The 22,940-nt window shown below is 40.2% G+C and overlaps 2 protein-coding genes across 12 annotated transcripts; one reads left to right on the forward strand and one right to left on the reverse strand.

The window, feature by feature from the left end:
- Positions 1-700: 700 nt before the first annotated feature.
- LOC136441226 (L-ectoine synthase-like) lies at positions 701-4,797 on the forward strand. Its single transcript, XM_066437392.1, has 5 exons — positions 701-843; positions 1,916-2,235; positions 2,775-2,917; positions 3,088-3,215; positions 3,947-4,797. Exons 2-5 carry the CDS (start codon positions 1,948-1,950, stop codon positions 4,153-4,155), a joined length of 768 nt encoding a protein of 255 aa, XP_066293489.1. The 5' UTR covers positions 701-843; positions 1,916-1,947; the 3' UTR covers positions 4,156-4,797.
- Positions 4,706-20,930, reverse strand: LOC136441225 (leukocyte elastase inhibitor-like). Of its 11 annotated transcripts, none has more exons than XM_066437388.1 (11): positions 20,757-20,929; positions 19,731-19,817; positions 18,915-19,160; positions 18,312-18,435; positions 17,688-17,794; positions 17,360-17,468; positions 16,684-16,807; positions 16,184-16,312; positions 15,406-15,561; positions 6,783-6,951; positions 6,236-6,340 (listed from the first exon to the last, which is right to left on the reverse strand). In XM_066437388.1, the coding sequence occupies exons 2-10, from the start codon at positions 19,775-19,777 to the stop codon at positions 6,818-6,820; spliced, it is 1,176 nt and encodes a 391-aa protein (XP_066293485.1). In that variant the 5' UTR covers positions 19,778-19,817; positions 20,757-20,929; the 3' UTR covers positions 6,236-6,340; positions 6,783-6,817. The 11 variants fall into 11 exon arrangements, with proteins under 11 accessions (XP_066293479.1, XP_066293487.1, XP_066293485.1 ...); XM_066437383.1 differs by lacking the exon at positions 6,236-6,340 and adding an exon at positions 11,614-11,765 and having other exon boundaries at positions 6,852-6,951; positions 20,757-20,930; XM_066437384.1 differs by lacking the exons at positions 6,236-6,340; positions 6,783-6,951 and adding exons at positions 8,680-8,779; positions 11,614-11,765 and having other exon boundaries at positions 20,757-20,930.
- Positions 20,931-22,940: the final 2,010 nt, after the last annotated feature.

A 22,940-nucleotide genomic window follows, 5' to 3' on the forward strand; every position in this document is an offset into this window, starting at 1 on the left:
CTAACTCCTCTGGCCAATTTCTACTATTTTGCAGCAATGTACGGATAGAACCTTCTTGGACTCAACTGCTATTGGGGAAAATTCAAGTCAAAGCCATGCTTATCAAAGATTCTTGACCATTTGGACCACTTGTTTACTGCAAGTAACCTCCTATGCAGGCCTCTGGGTGGCTAGCTGGCGGTTTTCGATTGCTAAATACTGATCAATAGAAATAAATTTTCTGGCCATCATTAATTTATTTGTAATATTTGCAATGCTAGAGCCCACGATTATATAAACCATAGACAGAGTGGGGCGTGTTCTCCAAGCAGAAGTTTCCGTCGAGTGGGCTTGGAGTGTCCGGGAGTTTAATTTTCTCTCCCTCCGTTACACGTTGAAGATCCTTCACACTCCTTACTGTAGCCCACTCGACCGAAACCTCTAGATGTCCTAGATCTGCTTGAAGAATAAGTGAGACGGTCCCAGGCATGGACGGTCCTATCCTATGGTCACACCTTAAGGAATGGTTCATTGAAATATAAGGGGGTTCTTAGTTTTATATCAATATTTTGCCTGCAACGTTTTAAATTCGTAGACATCAACAACCACACTGCTACTCCGAAAGATTGTTCCTGAATGTATTTATGATAGTCTTGTATGATTAGACTATAACTTATAAGGTCCTTTTTGCGCTCCAGACCAGACCATTCGGTGATGCCAAAGTTCAGAGACGTTGCTCTGAAACGTGACCAGACCGAAGTGCTCGTGACGGCTCCAACACGTGGCCCCACCCTTCATTCACTGTCATCCCTCCTTTGTCTCAAGTTTAGAAAGAACTGCTGGTCAACATCTTCAGTGGAATAGGTAAGATTACTCAGAACGTGCACCAAATGCGATCTAGTCCGTCCTTGCTAAGTAATAACATTTAAGTAGGTCAACATAATTTTGACAAAGAGTTCGCATATTAGGTTACGTCCAGGAGGTTCTGTCTCCTTTTAGCATGTCAGTGTTAGGGGTTGGAAAAACTTGAAAGTGTACATGAAGCACATAAAAACGCCTAGATCGCCCTCGTTGTTGTAAATGAGAAGTTCCCGCTATATTTGTCATAGTTAAATTATACACCCCTTTTTTCGCTAAGGTACATGTAGCGGTATGGGCCCTTGCAGTGCTAAATCTCCAAGCAGATGTATGGCGCCTGGTAGTTTGCAAGTCTTTTTTCTGAGTAGTCTATGTCTCTCAAGCGATCCGTTCCTTTATTGTTGTTGTTCTTCACCTCTTGTTCTAGCTAGTCATACATGTACACCTGCCTTAAGTTAAAATTAAAGTCCCTCCCACACCTATGACACCTGTACATATCCATTTCTATATCATATTTCCCACACATACTCCTTCAACTGAGTCCTTCCCACTTTTCCCACATAATTTCATAATCCCATTTCTGTTTCTAATAGCCCTTGTGCAAGCACTACAGCAGGGGCTAGAGCTCATGACATAATCGCCCATATTACTTTGTAGGCAGAAACACAGTACAGACAGGCAGACAGACAGACAGACAAAGAGATCATCATCATCGATATCTTGTCATGAGAGTATCACGGACGAACATCACCCTCCTCCTCTAGTCTTCCCTGTCCTCCATTGCTCTTGGCAGTTCTAAATTGCAACCTGCATCCTCACACAGCTGCTGTATGTAGGTTGTGCGAGGCCTGCCTACACTTGCATGCCCAAAGAGATAGACAAGCAAAAAACAATTAACTTCACTCCTTGGAGGTGACATAACAGAATATAACGTTAGTTGCAAAATCAATGATAATATACAATGTAATAAACAAACACCCAGGGTTTTGTGAATTGTTGCCCTTTGCAAAAACAATGTGAGGTTTTATTTTTTTAGAGTATGGAGAAACAGAGTTTAGTTACACAATTTTTCTTTCAGTTCTCGTCAGTACAGTCCAGCAAAGCGTCACCATGATTGTCCGCCACACCGCAGAAGAACCCCTGAACGCCGTCCCACAAATCCCGACTGTTAAGGGGAAGGAGGTCGTCGCTCCCAGTGATGGTATGGGTTACTCCGCGTACGAGGTCGTGCTCGGCAGCGATGGTAACGATGTGTTGGAGTACGGAGGATCAGGCTCCACCAGTAACCACATGTACTACTGCATGGAGGGAAGCGGGAAGTGCGTCCTTGCCAACGGAAAGGAAATCTCGGTCCCCTCGGACTTTTTCATGGGGTTTTCTTCTGCTGTCAAGTGTAAGGTGAGTTGATTCGATAATGATATTTTTTTCACATTTTTATCTGTACTGAATAGCTCAGGTATCACAGGCAGAAGGCAGCAAGGGGCTATACTATGATACATGTATATGTATTTGATATACATTACTGGCCTCTCATAGCAAACATTTGCACATCTGACTCCATGCGTTGTTTAAAGCAAGGTACCCTATAACCTCCTTGTTTAAAGCTCTTTAGTGAGGATGTCCCTACTGTACTTTGTGACGATGAGTTCCACTCTATGATACTTCTAAAAAAAACAAATTTCACCATACCCTGCTATGATCTTTAATAAATAAATAAATTTTACATAAATTAATAAATAAATAGATTTTTAGGAAAATGAATTAAGTTGGAGAAGCCTGATTGATTTGAAAAAGGATTTGAAACAGTGGGCAAAATCCCATGCAACTGTTACAGCCTCATCTAATTGTATCCGCATATAACGTTACATGCATCAAATTATTAGTGGATAAATATTTAGAAAATATTTGTCAATTGCTACAACTTAACATTTTTTCAGATTACAGCTTCAGAAAGCATGCGTCTTTTCTGTGTGTTCTGCGAAGATGACGACCCCTCCGAAGACCGCGTTGTCGTCAAGTCACTGTCGGAGGTGATCGGGACTGATCGGGATGTGGATTGGGGAAGTGGCTTCAGCCGAAGGTTTTTAAAACTTTTCTTTTTATTATGTCAGCCACCATGTTTTTTGCTTACAGTTATAGATACAGTATATCATATCATGTATACGTTCCCTCTATAGTTATACCCAAGGAATTAATAAGACATTGATTTTCACTTTTTAACAAAAATTTGTCCCCATTTTTGCCTGGAAGGTTCCTGCTGAGGGATGACAAGTTCCGAGTCTCCGTGACCTTGACCTCCGTCTTCACCCGCCCAGAGACTGTGAAGGGGGTCCCGATGTGGTATAAGCACCACAAGGAGACTGCCTACTACATTAATGGTACATGGACATCTGCATTTTACATTGAATAGGGTCATATACTCAGTATATACCATTTTCCTAAAAGCATGTTCAGAAATTTTAATTCATGGGTAACTGCTTTAATTCAAATGAATAGATAGATTAACTTTATTGCTCGACAATTGTGCATGGTACCAGGTATGGCAACAATAACAATGTAATCAATACAATGAATACTAAACTATTCTATTCTGAAAATTATATATACGAGAATATGAGCGTATGAGGTAAAAGTGAATTGCCACAGCCACTGGTACACCACACTAGTTGGTTTAAAGTGGAAGTTTCAGATTATAATGTCAATGTCATGCCAATGTCAATACCTTAAACAGACTTAAAACTAACTTTTTATTTTACTACCTAGCAACTACTATTACTAAGGCTTGACCATATAGCATCGCACAAAATATGAGCAGTGCTGTCTCCAGCTTCAGATTTTTTCTGTCTCACTCATTGCTTGGAAGCCCATGCTGCGAATTTTTACTGTTAAATCTACCATTTTAAGTTAACAAAAAACCTTTTTATCAATTTCATGTCATGAACTTAAGATTTTTGGACAGATGAGGGGAAATTTTTATCTGTCTCAACAAGCATTATTGGACAGAGTGATGGTTCTGGAGACAGCCCTTCTTCATAGCCAAATGAGTGCAGAATAATGTTGCTGAAGAAAATGTATAACAGGACCCTTACCTTTCGTTTACTTTCTGAAGGCAACATGACGTACCAATGGGAGGAGGGGAAGCAGGAGGCGTCATTCCGGCCTGGCGGGACGGCGTTCATGATGAACAAGAACGACCCTCATCGAGCCCTGCCGAAGGAGGGAGAGTCCCTGAAGCTGTGCGTGTTCTACCCTGCTCTGGTGGGCAACGAGAAGCACAGCTTTGACGCAGGGTACTCTGTGTTCCCGGCACCTGAGTAACCCTGTACTGCTGACTTTGCTTTAATCCCTACATTTGTAACGTTACTCCTGTAGGAAGAACCTAAACGTCCTCATCTTGGGTATTCAGTACACTTATAAAAGTACAACTTGTACCGGTAGGTACAACATGTAAGAAACTGAGGTTTGTATTAAATCTCCTTGATCAAACTGGAGCTACTTTCTTAAGAATGGTCTGCCTCAAAAACCCTTTAACTTGCTTTTCCTTAATGGTTTTTCTGGATTTAGAAATAAGGTTTATAAAATGTGGATCAAGCTGTTACTACACTGATTATGGTGCAGACTCATTCTAGATGCTAATGTAACTGGAACAAGGAAATGGGATCAGTGTCATAAAACCGAGGGTACTGTAGACTATTTAATGGTGCACTTCTTTATTACAAAAAAACTTAAAAAGCATTCCAACTTTGTCACTTTCGTTGTCAATGACTCGCAGTCACACATTAATAGTAGAAGAAATGGTGAAAAATTGGAAGAATTTTGATGATACAAAAGAAATTAATGAGCCGATCAAAATCACACCATCCTAAAATTGTCTTCAAAGCTTTATTCCAGGACTCTAAGAATTAGTTAACACACCTTATGTTCATTTCTCAACTAGAATAAAACATTGCAAAACAGCAAGACTGTTCATTTGGGTATCATCACTATATAGTACACATACTTTTGATAGTACATTAAGCCTTGCATACATCATAATTGCAACACTTACTTGAAATGGCATTCTTAAAATTGCAATAATAATAAATTAATTTTGGGTGTCATATCATGTATCATATATTCCTCAATGAAATCACTGCTTCAAAATCTTAGATATCAATTACATGTAACGTTATTACATGGAAGAGTCAAACCATGCTTTAGAGATTCAACAACTTTACTGTGTCATGTGCAAATTGGAGAATTGTTACACATGGCATTTAATCTTTTCAGGCACATTTATCCTTCTCCAGTACAGCTCAAGTCCACTGAATATCACATAGATTACTTTCTTCAGGACTATAAATTTTCAGAAAATTGTTGTTTTTGACAATTTTACATTTTACTGTTAAGCTAGTCTGGTATCCAAAACTACATGTATTATATAATAGCTCTCGAGTCTCTTCTGTCCTCTACGTAACAGAGACACATGCAGGAGCTATAATAGGTTTGGATATCAGCCTACTGTTACCTTCCCCTGCTGTTCACCATCCTATAAATCCAAATCTGTATTGAATAGAACACGAAAGCATGTAGATGGTTACAGCAATGCAACTTATGGGGTCAACTCCTTTTCCAGATATAACTTGCAGGTACTGAATTATGAACAAAGCAAATTAAGAAAACAAAAGCCAGAGGAAAGTCCAAGTGGCATCAGCCCATTGTAGGCTGTGACATACGTCCGAAGAACAGCACGGAGTTGGCGCGGTTGTCCCTGATGAGAAACAGGAAGGGATGGTCGGCGATGAATGGCGTAGGAGGGCGTGGCATCATTCTTGCCCTCATCATCACACCTGGAACCAAATGTATTTTTGTCTTTTTTGGTACATCATCTTTTGGAAAGGTAAATATTCAAGAGCTGGTCACAAAGATCATGCTGCGTTTTCATTGCAAATTAAAGCAGAAATTGAACATCAAAAGATTTGGCTGTAACTGATCAATTTCAATCATTCTCTTGATTCTTTCTCTACAAATCAAAGTCTGCCAAAGTGGTTAAATGGATATTGCATTGATAGGGTATGTATCTTAAATTCTTGCTGCAAATCAAAGTGGCTTCTGTAATTTGCCGCAGAAGAGAAAAGAATTGGTGTGGTTGTCTCTGATGAAAAACATGAAGGGCATGCTGACGATGAACCATGCAGAAGGCTGAGGCATCGAACATCCACCCAGCATCATACCTGAAACCAAACATTTTTCTTTGTACAGGCTTTTATAAAGGGTTACACATTACAAAAGATCTAGTCCTAATGGTACTGCCGCATCTAATAGAGTTGGACATTATAAGGATATTGGACGTAACTGACAGTTCTTTAAATCTATCTTTATTTCTTGCATCAAAGAGGTTTCTGCATTTTGCCGAAGAAGAGGACAGAGTTGGAGCGGTTGTCCCTGATGAGAAACATGAAGGGATGGTCGGCGATAAATGGCGTAGGAGGGCGTGGCATCGCGTTCATCATCATCATCACACCTGGAACCAAACGCATCTGTGTTTCTGTACAGGCTTTTAGAATGAGTCATGAGTCACTAAATATGAAACCTGGTGCGGTACTAGGTACTGTCTCTTTATTCAGAATATAAAGTATTTTATCTTATAGAGTTGGACATCACAAACGTTGCAAATTACATGTACTTTAAAACCTCAAATCATTATTCATCGAGCGGTTTCTGCATTTTACCAAAGAAGAGGACAGAGTTGGAGCGGTTGTCTCTGATGAGAAAGATGAAGGGATGTGGCATTGCTCTATTCCACGTGATCACACCTGGAATCAGATGTACATGTTCCATTCAGGCTTTTAGAAAGAGTCACAAGTCACTAAATATGTCAACTGGTGCAAAAGGTACTGATTCTTTATTTCAAATTAAAGCATTTGATTTGATAGAGTTTGGACATCATGAAAGTTGCAAATTACTTTAGAATTGCTTCAGAGTAAATTCAATTGTTGCATCAAAGAGGTTTCTGCATTTTGCCGAAGAAGAGGACAGAGTTGGAGCGGTTGTCTCTGATGAGAAAGATGAAGGGATGGTCGGAGATGAACGGAGTCGGAGGACGCGGCAACGATCTTTTCATCATCATCACACCTGGAATCAAACACGTCATTGCTAGGTGTTCAGGAATTCAAAAAGATTCACACAGCATCAAAGAATGAAGAATCGGTTCTAATGATTAACCACTTCTTTATTCCAAAAGCATTTAATGTTGCTTGCACAATTAGTTTGCTGTAAATTTTGGTGCTGCGAAAATTTCTTATTTGTTGCAAATTCTACATTTCATGCTATCAATATTTTCATCTTGCTAAGTTAAGCTAAGCTAAGGAAAGTAAACAATGATTCTGTCATTAAACTACATCCAGCCTATCAGCTATTCGCTATCCTTGATCCAAAGTTGTGATCAGTTTCCCAGTCTTCAAGTGATCAACTATGTCTACAAATCACTTGTAAAACATTAATTTGATGTAATTTATACAATCACAAGACATAGATGACAGGATAGTATTTCTTGATAGACAATTGACACTGATGACATGTAGTAAACAATCAGTTAATCATTTGTATCTATCTGGGAAAAAAGGCAAAGCTTATTGGTAAGCATACACTGTAGTTACTTCTGCATGAGATAAGTAATTCACAGTTGCAACGGAAGCTGAAAGGGGGCCTTCCAGCAATAAACTGTTTCAACAAAACCATTAAGAACTTCTTGAACTATTCTGGTTACATACACAAACATTCGCATACACACAGACACAGACACAAATGTGAAATGTTAGTACACTGTGATTGCACATGTTAATGTTCAGGGCGTTACCAGTGTTCAATACCCAAAGACCCCAATGGTCATTAAATATACGTTAAAGTAAGATAAGCTAAGATGATGACCACCTTCAATTCTTCACGATTTTCTTACCAAAATTAAAACTGAATTGCAGTTTCCTCATCTAACACAATGAGTACTGATGGCATGCAATGGGTGACATGATCTATTAGGGATTCCCTTTACGACAAGAAGATGATGCAAGCCTGAGAACACTTTCCCGGCATTCAATTACAGTCCAGCCTCTTCAACGTAAGTACCAATATGCATATCACCAGATTATTATGTCTTCTCATATATATAGCCATCATAATAAAATATATCTTTTCAATCCACATTTCTTCTCATCACAAACCCATATCACCCAACATCAAGCATTATCACAGATTTCATTAATCATAACATGGGTGACAAAGAAGCTATGGGCCAAGCAGGAAAATGGAGACAAATTTGCAGACTGCTAGCATTTTACACCGCTGGGTTGTACACTTTGCCATAGAAGAGGGTAGAATTTGAGCTATTGTGCCTGATGAGAAATATGAAGGGATGGTCGGCCACAAACAGTGGAACAGGCTGCTGTACCATAGCACATTGCAGCATCATCACCACCCCTGCAAACAGGAAACATGCTTTCAAACCTAAAGCATTGCTCAAGATGTACATAACACCAGAGTTGTATACTGATACAATGGATAGTTGCATTATATGTGTGAAATGTATACATGACTCATATAGAGTGCCTCATGTCCCCATGCTTGGTGTTCGTTTACGTTTGTACTTTTGCGTTCCACCTATGATCAAAGCTTTAATAGAAGCTGCTGAATGTTTGTCAGAGAAAGGTGTGGTTTCTTTATGGTCCTTGAGTAATTAACTTGAACATATGCTAAGAGAGCTGCTGCAAAATGGATTAGGGAACTTTGCGACTACCCACAGCAAGATATAAAAGTTTAAGGGTCTACAAGGCTGGGTTACACATTTTGCCATAGAAGAGAACAGAGTTGGAGCGGTTGTCTCTGATGAAAAATATGAAGGGATGGTCAGCGACAAACTGTTTAGGGTCTGGCTCAATCACAGCACAGTACATTGCCATCATCACACCTGCAAACCAAAAAAAAACTTTTCAAACCTCCTATGGGGCTTTACGCATAGCGCCAAAGTTGTATGTTGGTACACTGGATACTAGTAGTTGCACTCAATGCATGCAGCACATGAGCTCTGTAGCACATTTACATATTTTCATACTAGTACTCTAGCCTCAGCTGAAAGCTGCTCAACATCTGATACCACTGATACCACTGACATAAATGGAAGCAACAACGTAACATTGACTGCATGTAGGTCTACCCCTCACAAGAGATGGGGAATAGTGAATAGACAATCAGTTAGTGAGTGAGAGTGAGTGAGTGTGGAGAGCTACTCCAGGCAAATGGCCAACACCTGCAAGGCAACAATGGAGTCAAAATTGCAGCCTTTACATGTAGTTCTCTATCAAAAGCGTAAAGTTACACCCTTGCAACTATGTAAAGTCTCTAAAAAGAGGCTACAAATATTCGGATTCTGCGTTTTTGTTTTGTACACTCAGGCTTTTAGGAAAAGTCACATTAGTCACTTAACATGAGATTACTAGTGCTGAAACTGATTCTTTTATTTGATAAAATTTCAGAGATAACTCAAGTAATGCTTCAAAGAGGATTCTGCATTTTGCCATAGAAGAGAACAGAGTTGGAGCGGTTGTCTCTGATGAGAAAGATGAAGGGATGGTCAGCGATGAATGGAGTAGGAGGAGCCGGCATCATTCTTGTCATCATCATCACACCTGGAATCAAATACGTCATTGCTTGTAGAAGCATTTAGAAAGATTCACACAGCATCAAATAATCGATAATCGGTTCTAGCAACAAACTGTGAAGGTTCTTCAATGTTCAGAGAGCAAAGCATCATCGCCACACCTGCAATACAACACACACACACACAGTGTGCACACACACACACTCATATGTACAAACACAGAAACACACACACACACACACATAAACACTAAAAAAAGAAAACACTTTCAAACCTGCCAAAGTTATACACACTGCACAGGTCGTATTGCAAAGTCAGGGTTAAAAATTCATTTTTGGGAACAGGTGCACTGGTGCACACAACCAAAAAAATTAGGTGCACAGAAAAAAATTTGGGTGTACCACATAAACTAAATTTGAATGTCATTGAAATATAATTACAAAGTTTAACGCTACCTCTCTTAACTTCAATCTTTGACTCTACTTGGCTAACTTCAACTTTCAACCAAGTAATTGATATGCATGAACTAAAGTACAACAAAAGGTTATATTGCTTTTTTGATACTTACATTTCAAGAATATTTTAGTGCATAATAGCACCATTACCCTACAATGTATAGAATACAAATTTAAAACATCTAGCTGCACTGGTGCACCCACAGTAAAAAATTCGCTGCACAGGTCCAAATTTGGGTGCACACAGGTGCACATGCATCCAGTATTTCAAGTCCTGAAAGTTGAATGCTGGCTGCAATGAACATGTTTATGTCAGATTGTATAGTAAACATCGAGATATATTTTTATATTCAAGCTTCAGAAAAGTCACACTAGAAAAGATATGAGATAGATCGAAGCTGGAGATCAACATTAAATCTCAACATTGACTGCAAACACATCTAAGCAAATATTTGCAAGATGGGGAATGATGCAGAAAGTCGGTTAGTGAATGAATGAGTACTAGTGTGAGTGTAGAAGGCTTCTGTCCAACACCAGCAAGTCCAAATTGCAAACTTTACATGTCTCTATAAAGCAAAGTTACAGCAGTGCAACTATTACCAAGTCTATAAAAAGTTGTCTACAATTAAGCTTGAGGCATGTTCATCCTGCCAAAGAAGAGGACAGAGTTGGAGCGGTTGTCTCTGATGAGAAACATGAAGGGATGGTCAGCCACAAACTGTGGAGGTTCTTCAATGTCCAGAGAGCAAAGCACCATCACCACACCTGCAATATGAAAACACCTTTTCAAACCTTCAAGCTGCCAGAGAATGTTCTCACAGCCTTTTCACCTTGAGATAGAGAAGTCAGGACACACACACACACGCACACACACACACACACACACACACACACACACACACACACACACACACACACACACACACACACACACACACACACACACACACACACACACACATACACACTACGTAGGTCACATTGCAAAGTTGAATGCTGGCTGCAATGCACATGCTTATGTCAGATTCTATAGTATACACTGAGATATATTTTTATATACAAGCCAACCTCAAAGCTGGGGATCAACATCTTATACATGTATCAAAGATTTCCTTAGATGAAAGCAGCAATTAAACCCCAACATTGACTACAAACACAAACAATAACCATTGCAAGATGGGAATGATGCAAAAAAATTGGTTAGTGAGTGAGTGAAAGAGTTAGAATGCTCTGATGTCTCTAAAAATCAAAGTTTCACCCTTGCAACTACAAAATGTATTACAAAAAAAATACAAAATCTATAAAAAGGTGTCTACAATAATTTTTTAAGGTTCAGGCTTTTTCATCCTGCCAAAGAAGAGGACAGAGTTGGAGCGGTTGTCTCTCTGATAAGAAAGATGAAGGGATGGTCAGCGACAAACTGGGGAGGATCTTCAAAATCTATCAGAGCGCACTGTGTCATCCCCACACCTGCAGTAAGAAAACACCTGTTCAAACCTTCAAGCTGCCACAGAACCAAAGGTTCTCACAGCATTTTGGCTAATATCACAATAAGCTTTTACGTAATAAATAAAGTGCCTTAGCTTCAAGCACTGGATGCGGGAAAAGCTTTGATTTCTTGAAGTTGCAATGCAACGTCATGCTGAAGCTGTTGGACAATCAGAAGCTTTGGACAAACTTGTAAAAGACCTCAGCTATAGTTCAAGCTGTGGGGAGTGAAAGACGTCCACAGAAAAGCACAGAGTTGGACAGGTTGTCTCTGATCAGGAATAGGAAAGGGTGATCGACTCTGAACTCCTCAGGAGGGAAGAGTGGTGCAGCTTCTGTCACCATGAGGACACCTAGAACCACACACAAATCAGAACAGGCAACCTCTATAATGTCCTTGCTCAGACTTATCCGGTGCTTCTTTGGTACAGTCACAACACATTGCTATATAGAGTTTGTAAGTCATTTTCCAGGTCCAGTCTTTTTTATTCTAATGCCACATTTCAGCCATATCTCAGCAGCAGGATTATCAAAAAGAAGAGGAGGAAGTTGACATAAAGGAAACAAAAATCAAAGGCAGCGTAACGTTGGGTAACATAAATTCGTGGGGTACTTAAATTCGGGATTTTTCGAAAACGGGGTATTTAGGGATATGTGCTAGATGCAAAATCAGTAATACCGCTAGAAATGCAAACTTGACAGACTAACGTATTCAGAACACTGTCTGAAAAGCTTGGATAAGCATGCATTAGAAGGCAACGAGGACAAAAACTCTCCGTCCCTTATTGGAACAGTGTGAGGGCTTCGTGGGAGAATCACTCTACATCGTTGTCGGCTGGTTTATAAGACAAATGTCACATCCGCTTCCTGCTAAATACAATCATTTACAAGACAACTTATTTTCTTAAAATTGCTGACCTGCAATTGGACTCTAAGTGTGATCAATCATCAAAACCCCTCTTTGTTGCTACAACCTACGGCACGCGTATTTTCCCGCCGCCATATCATTACCCAGAATCCTGTTGTCAAGCAGACGACAAAGGTTTGTGAGGAACACTTTTTTGTCTAAATGTTGCGTGTGATTGTGGACTGAGGACGATATTTTCCTCAAAGTTTGCTCCTAACACAACAAGGAATACATGGACATAGTAGTATTATCAATGCTACGGCATCCGGCTAACTTTCCATGAATAATGTACACGTTGCCATGACGGTGGATGTCGACTTTGACGTTCTATAGCTACCGACTCAACACACGGGTTGTTCCCGTAGGTCTGATGTGTGCGGTACGGCCGTTTTTTCGTGTATTTTTTTACTTGGACACGTCTATATCCATAGCACTCTCCTCAAGCCAAGGATGGAACGAGTAGCTGCTGTATAAAATGTAATTAGCGGTAAGATATTCAAGACGAATCTTCTCTCCCGAATTAATGTTCACCCCTGTCCGACAGCACCGTCATTGTGCGTGCGGCGGACGGTAGTTTCAAGTTGAAATATTATGGTGTCAGCACGACTAGAGACAAAATCTACCATATATATGATTAGTGCAAAGATAGTACATGATACTGACAGAATAATAGAAACAAGAGCTTTTAAAAAAAGCTGGCGTTTCGGCTACGTTTATAAGTGTGAATTGTCTTTTCCCTTTACTTGAAGTAAAATCTGCCAGAGGAAGTCACTCAAGGGCTGTTCAGTCTATAAGAAAAATTGTCATTTTGGGAAATGAGTACTGTTTTAATAGAGAAAGGCAGATTGGGGAAAGCAATTTTGAAGTTACGTCACTTAACTTAAGTGCTTTTGAAAAAGCTGGTCTTGGCCTACAACTTGTACTTATTTGTAAAATGTATAATAGGCTCATTATAAAAGCTATCAATGTAATTATGTACATGGCACGCAATAAAACATAAAATTTGAAAAAGCACCATTGAATCATCAGCACTATGGTAATTAAGTGAAATAGAAGTTCATAACAGCTAAGGTTCTATCTAAAATGACTACCAAATGTCAAACAAATCAACAGCTACCTCATCCGTATTATTCTGGTTTCCGCATTTACAACATTTCTTCCTTATTTTCCTGGGTAATTTTGCTGAAATTCATGAAAATTCCCATAGTTTTGTGCCGAGGGGCGCCACTTTCCACGTCCGTGTTGTCTGAATGAAGTCGATACTGAACAATGGAGCATTTGCTACTGTAACAAAGAATCGCTGTTTTGCAAACAACATCAAGAGCCTCTGTTTACATCGGGGATAGAAGTTTAGTGGCGAGTGTTTTGCAAGAATCATCTTACCGCGCATAGGAGCCGCTGCACGGTATTTTCCATTACAATGAACAGAAAAATTCGAATGCCGGGTTTGGAATCCTGTTCATAAGACAAAGGCCTTGTATATATTAAATGAATATTTCAAAATAACAAATATAAAATATTTCTTTATTTATTAATGAAAAAAAATGATATTCATAAATATGATATTGATAGATTAATATAATATCAATATATATTTTTGATATTCAATATCTAAAAAGAAAAAAAAATCCATGCACGGACACGAACCCAGATTTTCTGGGTCCGAAGTGCTTCGCGTTGCCAGATCGGCCAAGCTGCGGTACGTAACTGGCCGCTCTGGACGTAATGCTATAACCTCACTATATGGTATCATTTATGCCGATTTTTGGTCGTTTTCTTGACGAAATCATTTTTTTTCTTCTGCAATCTTGTGGAATAGATGTAATATGGTCATTTTTCAGGATATCAAAGTCCGAAACCACAATGCAATGATATTTCCGAACAGTTGTAGCAGTTACATGCGGTCGCCGTCCTGTGTCACATGCAAATCTAGCCTGCCTGCCTTTTCGTGCTCTCTTGCCATATAAGGCAACGGCTATACAAGGATTTGAGAACGTATTGCCATATAAGGTCTTATTGTGTGCGACACAGTGTTGAACCAAGCTTCCCTGGTTCCTTCCTTGAAGGTAAAAGCCAGGACAATGCGTTCCGGCGCGCATGCGCCGAAACGCAAAAAAGGATGGTTTATTGTTCTGCTAGATTGATTTCAGTCAACCATTACCGGAAAAATCCCGAATTTATGTTACCCAACGTTAACAAAAGGATCAAGCAAATATCTGGCAGAGAATTGTCCACAAAATGCATTTCCTCAAGCTCCTAGCTGCACAAAAAGCAAAAATGATAAGAAAGGCTTGAATCGGTTGTCTTGAATGAGGAAGAGGATTATGAACAGTCTGTGATGAATTGTGTTAGAGGTTGTTGGACTATTGGACTTCAGAAGTGAGCCATCACACTGACTGGAACCAAGAACTCAATGCAGCTAGTCACTCAGGCAGGTATGAATGCATGTCAGACAGCTTACATTAGTCACCGAGCATTTGATAAAGCACAAGGGGCATGGTGGTAGTTGTTGTGTAAGGTGGCACACAGGGAAGTCACTACAGGGGGCTTGCAGACTAACATGTATATTTGTGTCATAATGAACATCTATTCTCCATTCTACACTAATCTAATGTAGGTCTGACAACTGCTTTGAGACAGCTAGTCTGCTTGCAATAGCAATGCATTTTGCCCTCCCGGCAGTTGCTAATTGTTTAATTTCCTAATATTTCTCTCCATCCTTTTGTGTCTGTCTCTTTCTTTCATCCTTTCACTCTTCTCATCTTTCTTTGTTTCTTTTTCTTTCTTTCCTTCCCTCTCTCCCTGCCTTCACTTGTCACCCTTATGACAATACTACTACTGCTACTGATGATAATGATAAATATCAAAACAGGAAATTCCGCTGCAGTACCGTAAGAAGCCACAAGGGGCCCAAAATCTAATGGTTTTCAGGTCTCATCAAAACCTACTAACATATAACTACCAAATATCAAAACAATCCATCCAGGCATTCTTGAGTTATGCTGGTCCACTACAAACAAACAAACCCAACCACAAACGCTACCCTCTGCATAACTTTCTAGGCGAAGGTAATAATAATACAGTACCTGTGGCAGCAGCAGCCTCTGTTCCTTCTTCGTTCACCTCCACAAAAGCCTTGTGCACCACAGCAGAGATGAAGAGATCCTTGCTTCCCGACATGCCAGAAAAGTCTGCTGCATCGCTGAAAGCCTCTGCCATACCCATCTTTGCAAGGGTGTCACCTGCATTATTCAAAATTAAACACTTAAAATATTCATCTCTTTAGATAGGCTATGTTTCACAGTGCCATGGACATCAGTGTTATACCTAGCATCATAGACAGGCCTTGTTTCTGAGTGTTATACTTAGCACCATGGACAGGCCCTACTTCTGTGTGTTATACCTAGCATCATGGACAGGCCCTAATTCTGTGTGTTATACTTAGCACCATGGACAGGCCCTAATTCTGTGTGTTATACTTAGCACCATGGACAGGCCCCTAAGCAAACTGGAGATGAATTTCACTTTGTCATGGAATGCTCTAGATATGATGTTTTAGGTAAGTTATTCACACATTTCTCAATTCAAGCACAACAGATTTCAAAATGCTGCAGAGTACAGACAGATTTGAATATATCTTTAGATGCAACAACTCCCCAATGATATCTACACAGCTAGTCACAGTAGTAAGTATTGTGTGAACATTGTTAATTTTGTAGATCACTAGATTTCTAAAGGTGCATGTGTGTGTGTAGGGGGGGGGGGTGTTAACGTTGGGGATGCTCAAATCAGGTCTGCCTCTGTGTCAGCCATAGAACCATGCATGTTAACATGGCTTCAGTGAACTCCCTGTTGCAGACCTACCCAGCCCAAACTCCTGCTCCAGTTTGAAGCGGGGCAGCAGCAGGTTGACCTTGGTGCTGTACATCTTGCTGCTGACAGTCTGCAAGGTTGTTGCTGTCAGTGCAGCCTCCAGGTCCCTGATCCCCTCTACTGTTGGGATAAAAAATAAGGCGTGAACATTTAATTTGGAAAATCTGACAAAGTTTTGTTGTCAACTATTTGAGATTTGTAAACATGGAAACTATGGCAGGCTTTCTCATTTTCAATACTGTTTTTTTTACTGTAGATAATAATGTAAAATTAAATATCTTATTATATAATATTTATGAATATAAAGTAACTCTAATGAAGGTGAATACAGCATCAAATCAGTATCATCACTACAGTTACTGTAGCAGTACTTTACAGATTCTGAAGTATCATTACAGTACTATAGGTTTGCTTAGCATGTCTAAAGAGTTTACCCATATGGAAGAATAAAGAATAAACATATGACTACTGCAGTACACCTGTGAACTCACCTGCATCTGGAAGGAAGATGAGCATGCTAAGCTCCTTCTCCACATAAGGCAGCTCCAAGACACGACACTTCAGCTCCTCAAAGACTCCGTAGTTGAAGTTGGCCTCCTTTCTCATCATACGCACCTACAGATCAACATGTTCCAAATCATAAACCTCAGTAACGATAAACTCCAGCATGGAAAAACATTGTCGAAAACAGCTGAAGAACTTACAGTAGGATGTTTAGTGGCGTTTTGTTGGCGTAACAATTGCTAAGTGTTTGGCCCAGAATCTAGGGGTCCTGGGTTTGAGTCCCCTGACATGCCACCAATGTTCTGCCCTTGGTAAAGGCACGACTTTCTCACTCCACCCAGGTGTAAAAATGGGTACCTGACTTCGGTTGGGGAGGTAATTATAAAAAGCAGTGGGAGAAGAGGGTTGGGCTCCACCTTCCAATACCTTGCCCTTAAGACACAGCGGATAACACCCCACTGCCCCCATGACCTCAAAAATGGCTATGGGACTACCTTTTCCTTTACCCTATTACCTTTTACAGTAGGAAGGAATTATTATATTACCGATTGTAAAAAAAGTAGATATACTTCAGAAATATCTCTGAGCTAATACACCATAATTGGATCAAAAAAGGAAAAAAAATTGTTACAAAAAAATCATGCAGCAATGAAGATAATCTACCTTGACTTTCTCATTATTGTTGATGTCGAAGTCCAAATCGTGGGTCATATTTGCATCAAACTGCTTGTCCCAGTTCCCCTTAAAGTAGATGGCATTCACCAGGACCAACCTAAAACACAGGGGGATCATTACTGTAAATGTTGAAATTTTCATGGTGGTTTTTGCGGTGACCTCTTTGTGGCGAACTTAAAACTGCAACGAAAAGTTTGTTCTGCCCCCTTACCGCATTGTTTCAACCGCGAATTTAAAACCGCAAAATTAAAACCATTTTCGAAATTGCTGATAAGTTTTCATACTACAGTGATATCAAGAAAAGCTGTGTCCTTACCTTGTCATTGCATCCACCGCTCCAGCTGGTATCAGGTCTTTGATCTTGTTCTTGGTTTGTTCCTCCACCCACTGGTTGATAGTTCCTCGCACCTGCTCAGCTGCTCCCTGGAACATATGCATGTACACCTTGTGGTTAGGGTTGTTGACTCAGAACCTGGAGGTACTGTGTTTGTATCCCTGACTGCTCCCAATGTTGTGCCCTTGGGAAATGCATTTTATACCAATTTCTTCACTCAACTCAGGTGCAGATCTAACCTCTGAGCTAATCGGTTAGGGATGTCCCTTGGATAGGACATTAAATGAAGGTCCTGTGTTTGAGGCAGCCACACCTCAAGCACGTTAAAGAACCCACCACACTTACTGAAAAGAGCCCTAGGTCCTTCCCGATGTGAGTAAATCAAATAAATCTGTCCGGATAAGCAGCTACAAACCTGGTGTGTTATGCCATCAGGTGATTTACCAGGTAGGCAATACAAACATAAGTTTGCTACTCATTGATACTTACATATATAGGTTCTCGAAGTACACATAACAGGTATGTTATGCCACCCAGGTTGCTTACAAACAAACAAACACACAATCATTCCTAAACGATTGGAGGGTAAAAACTGTAGGAGCTGACCTTGAAGTCCACAGAAGCCAGCTCCGCCCCGTAGTTCTTCTTGGTGGTGTTCAGGAAGTCCTGTAGGAAACTGTAGGTCTTCTCCCCGTACAGGCGGTTTGCAGTCTGCAGAGTGTACTTGTCACTGTGGAGGGGAGAAAGGTTACGTGTCACCCTGGTGATGACCTTAGAGATTACAAAACTTGAAAAGAAGACCATTCCAGCAATATAACGTTACCTGAACATAAGGTACATGGGGTTATAAGCATGGCTATAAAGATGAGGGCACAATTGAAAAACCTCATTATAAAAGATGAAAAATATAATCTGATTCTGTGCCTGATTTGAATAGTCTTTAGGAGTTTACAGAATTCATAACTGATTTGTTACAAACTTAATGAAATGAGCAACTACTAATTCATAACTAATGAATCTTACAGAACATGTATTGCTGCCTGTCTACATTGTAGTGTGTAGGTCCAGAAATTTTCTTAGGATTGTATGTTTCTTTGTAGTAGACAGTATGTACTCCATAAGATCCATTACTACTGGTAGTAACTTTGTATCTTTAAATAGCACTTATCTATTTCCTTAGAGTTCATATGAATATTTCTAAAGGCCTACCTAGCATACAGCTGCTGGTGCAGCTTGGAGAATGTTTCGTGCAGGGCGTCATTAGGCATGTCCTTGAAGCACAGTGTCCCTTTCATGGCGCCCTCCGTACTGCCGCGAGCGCCGAGAGACGTCATGGCTAGCGCCACGGAGATGCTGTACGGGGAGAAGAACACGTTCCCGGCGGGATTCTGTCCACACAGCTCGCGGTACAGGTTCAGCGCAAACTCCGTGTTCACTGCACTTAGCTTCTCCATCCTGAGTAGAAAATAAAATCATAGAATTTTTCAAATAATGGAGGAGCTCGAGGTTAGAAACTAGGAATTGTCACCAAGCCTCAGACGGAACTAATCAAAATACAAAGAAGGTCACCACTGAGATGAGCTGGCTATGAAGATCCCTTTGCTTTCCTGTAAAGCAAAATAAGTGAAGAGAGCAAAAAGTTTTGGACCTTATACTATAGTGTATATCTACACCTTATAATCAGGTCCTTACTAGTTTTAACTTTCTACCTCCACCAGTATCAACATTCCCATGTAAAAGCCACCATTGCATGCATGACTGCAAACTAAGGTAATATGTGTACTGTTAGTGTTACAGGTTCAGATCATGTACATGCATACAGATTCAGAGGAAAGCTTTGGTGTAGAGTTTTTCTGAGGTCATACATGGTATGCTTTGATTATACAAGTCAAATCAAAGCAATACTAAGCATGATCTCAGAGTGAGTTGATCTAGAGAAGAGGAGGATTGTTGCTACTGTCAGCTGGCACCTGGGTATCTATTTGCATGAAGGAAAGGGTAATTGGATTTAATGATGATTTAGACCTGAAAGGACCTGCTCCTCCTTTGACTTGCTGCACTCGCTGTTCCATGGTGGTGTTTTGTGTGTATCAGTGAGAGCACACTGCTTTTCTGGTCATAAGAAGTATGGTTAAAGAAAGTATAAGATTGTAAATCATAATTATCTACAAGTCTTCCTTTTGATTATGTTAAAAAGTATTCTTACTAATTCCCGGTGCATCTCAGGAAACAAAATACCAGACTGAGTCTTTTGCTTCCTCACACTGCTTTCTGAACTAACGTTACTAGTACATGTACTTCAGAACAAATTCTGTTTGTTAATGATTAGTCACCTAGTAAATCAACTGCCACCTAAGTGCCTGCCCTAATACCGTATACAGGTATGTCCATGCATGTATTCACATCATGGAATTCACATTTACAGTGCTATTTTGGCTCATTGTTGATCCATGGAAGCGTGATCCAGTTCCTCTTTTAAAGTGTAGCCACACACTCAGGTTCCTCTCCATATGTTAACGTTACATGTAACGTTATGAATCGCAATAAACTTCTAATCAGCCCAGACACAGTTTGATTTTCTTGCTCTACATGAGAGTCTTTACAGTGTCATCATGATCTTCTACAGTCCTGTGATTGTAAATTAGACATAGACTGAGCAAGGACATCATAATGTCCTTGGACTGAGTCAGTTATATGACATTGTGTACTTCCTAAACACTTCTAACTTCAAGTTCCTTCACCCAGGAGTCGACAGTACACAGCAGTAATTTAAGAGCTGATGATGATGAGTTAAGGGGGGGGGGGGAGTGTGGTGTCTGTAAACTCCATATATAGGACAACCCACTGCAACAGGCTAGACAACATTTAATACGCCTTGCTTCAGACAGGGGTGGGAAAATTGGTTCACTGCCAGGAACATAATCCATGTCAATGGCTATGGGTAAAGAAATACACGGAGTCAGGCATTTTTTCATCGTCAAGTCACAGCTAAATTGTGTCTCTCCAACGAGCAACGACCCAAATTTACGACTCTCAAGTCCCAACACTCACCTGATTCACTGCTGTGCCTCTTTTTTTGTCGTGAAAGTCGTTTGGAGTTTGCAGTTTACTGTGTACCAGTGGCGTGACGTGGCCTGCTCTGATCTGAGGCTTATAAAAACTAGTTCTACGACGTGTAATCGTGCTACTTCAACAACGCGCAGCTCCCACGCCCAGCAAATGCGGAAGTGAATATTTGGGTTACTTGGTTCCCATTTCGCAGCTGATTGACAACGCTCTCTAGCGACTATATACAAAAGTACAGCAGGAAATACACTCTGACTCGGAGAGTGAAGTAACTGGTAATAAACTGCAGTGCTTGCAAGCCCAGTCATACTTAGTTCCTTCGTCTAGCCATAACGGACCGTTAGTAATCCTATATAGCTACTACAGAATTTTTAGTCTATCGCCATAATTTTCGCGTATACATATAGACTAAACTTACGTTTAGTAACATGTATGATGATGCATATGTAAAGTTAGCTTAAGTTAAACCTTCACCTTACCTCACCTTATCTTATCTACATGCAACAAATGAAGTCACTGACCCTCCGGGATCCTGTCTTTCTTATGAAAGAAGGACTGGAGATGCATTTCTGGCGTGAGTCCAGACAAACAACGCACCAGCAGATGTGTTTGATGCGATTTTCTCCAGGGAGCCATCACAGATTTTAGAACGTCCTTCATTTGGAATTAATGATGAATTGATAAGACAATGAATGTTGACACATCATTTTTACGTCCCTTGTTCTTCGAGCAAAACTATTTAGGGTGATCTTACCGTAAAGTTACATCAGAAGATGCTGAAACCTTGAAATCGGAAGTTTTTTTGTTTTTGTTTTTACTTATTGGACCAGGTATAGATTTGTTTTAGTCACGGTTATTATTTTCATAGCTTTTGCTACCCCTAATTGATTTGGACATTGGTTCACGGAGCCCTGGCGGCTTGTCACGAAAGATTTCACATTTACCTCAAGCAATCGTCACTAGACTCGGAAGCATCGACGCACTTAACCGGAGGTTGTCCGGATCCCGCCTAAAAGGACGGATTCAATATCTGAAAACGTGTGAGAAGAAGATTGTTCACAGTTCCAAAGATGACCCTACAGTTGGCCGCCTTCCCGTCAGTCGCGGCGTTGAGTCAGGAGAGGGTAGATGCCATCGCCGCTCGCGCTCTCTCCTCTGAGAATCGGACCTCTAGCTATAGTGAGTTTATGCACGTTTTGATAACATTGTACTAATGTGAGAGGGTTATGATGGTTGTGTCCACAATGCAGGCTATAAAAACGCTATTTTTAAAGCACAATACACTTGTACGGGATATGAAAGCTGTGAAATTCATAGCACAAAGTAAGATATCCAATTAACTACATGAGAATATTTGAAAACAATTACTTTTTTAGCACAATACGAGATATGAAAATGGCGAACTTAATAGCACAAAGCAAGATAGTAAAACGATGGAATTTATCACTTAATCACTTTCGTGGTGCTTCGTTGCCGGATGCCGAAGATGACTCATAACGCGGCGTGACCTTATTTGGGTTATCAGACTTTAAATCCTGATCAGCACATAGACGAATGCAGCTTTGAACATTGGTGGTCCGTCGTCCATGTCGTCAGTCTTGCCGTGTCTGCCGTCCTGTGGCGTCTGACCCTTGCAGCGTTAAAGTGCTGCCTCTTATTCCCTTAAACTCAAAATCAAATGTTGATCATCAGCAAGTGGCTATTAGTGGCTAGAACGCAGACCAAAGTTGAAGAAAAATCGTATTCCCCATGGCATTATATTGCTGTGGACGAAATATACTTACGTTACAGTAAGTCAAGCAAGTCAAGAACGTTCTATCCTGTTATAATTTCTCGAATTTTGATAAATCGAATGTTCTCTTGGATCTGTCCTTTTGTATCTCGGTTATCCAACCGATATCTTGAGATTGGAAATCTGTCCGAAAAACGGGATGACCGCAAAACGGTGCGATTTACCATCCCAAGATCTGCTTGGAGATGTCATATTACGTCATTAACAAGATAAGCACAAGGTAGTGGGGTTTAAGCCACAAAAATGTAAACATAGGGAGACAGAAATTTTGTTTTTCTTCCGTGATTCTTAACATTTTGTCTACATTTAGTCAAAGGAGCACTTCTTCAACTAAACAAAAATGGCAATTAGACTCAATATTACTCTCAAAACCATTT

The sequence above is a fragment of the Branchiostoma lanceolatum genome, chromosome 9 (genome assembly GCF_035083965.1).
Source record: "Branchiostoma lanceolatum isolate klBraLanc5 chromosome 9, klBraLanc5.hap2, whole genome shotgun sequence".
In the NCBI taxonomy this organism is placed as follows: Eukaryota; Metazoa; Chordata; class Leptocardii; order Amphioxiformes; family Branchiostomatidae; genus Branchiostoma; species Branchiostoma lanceolatum.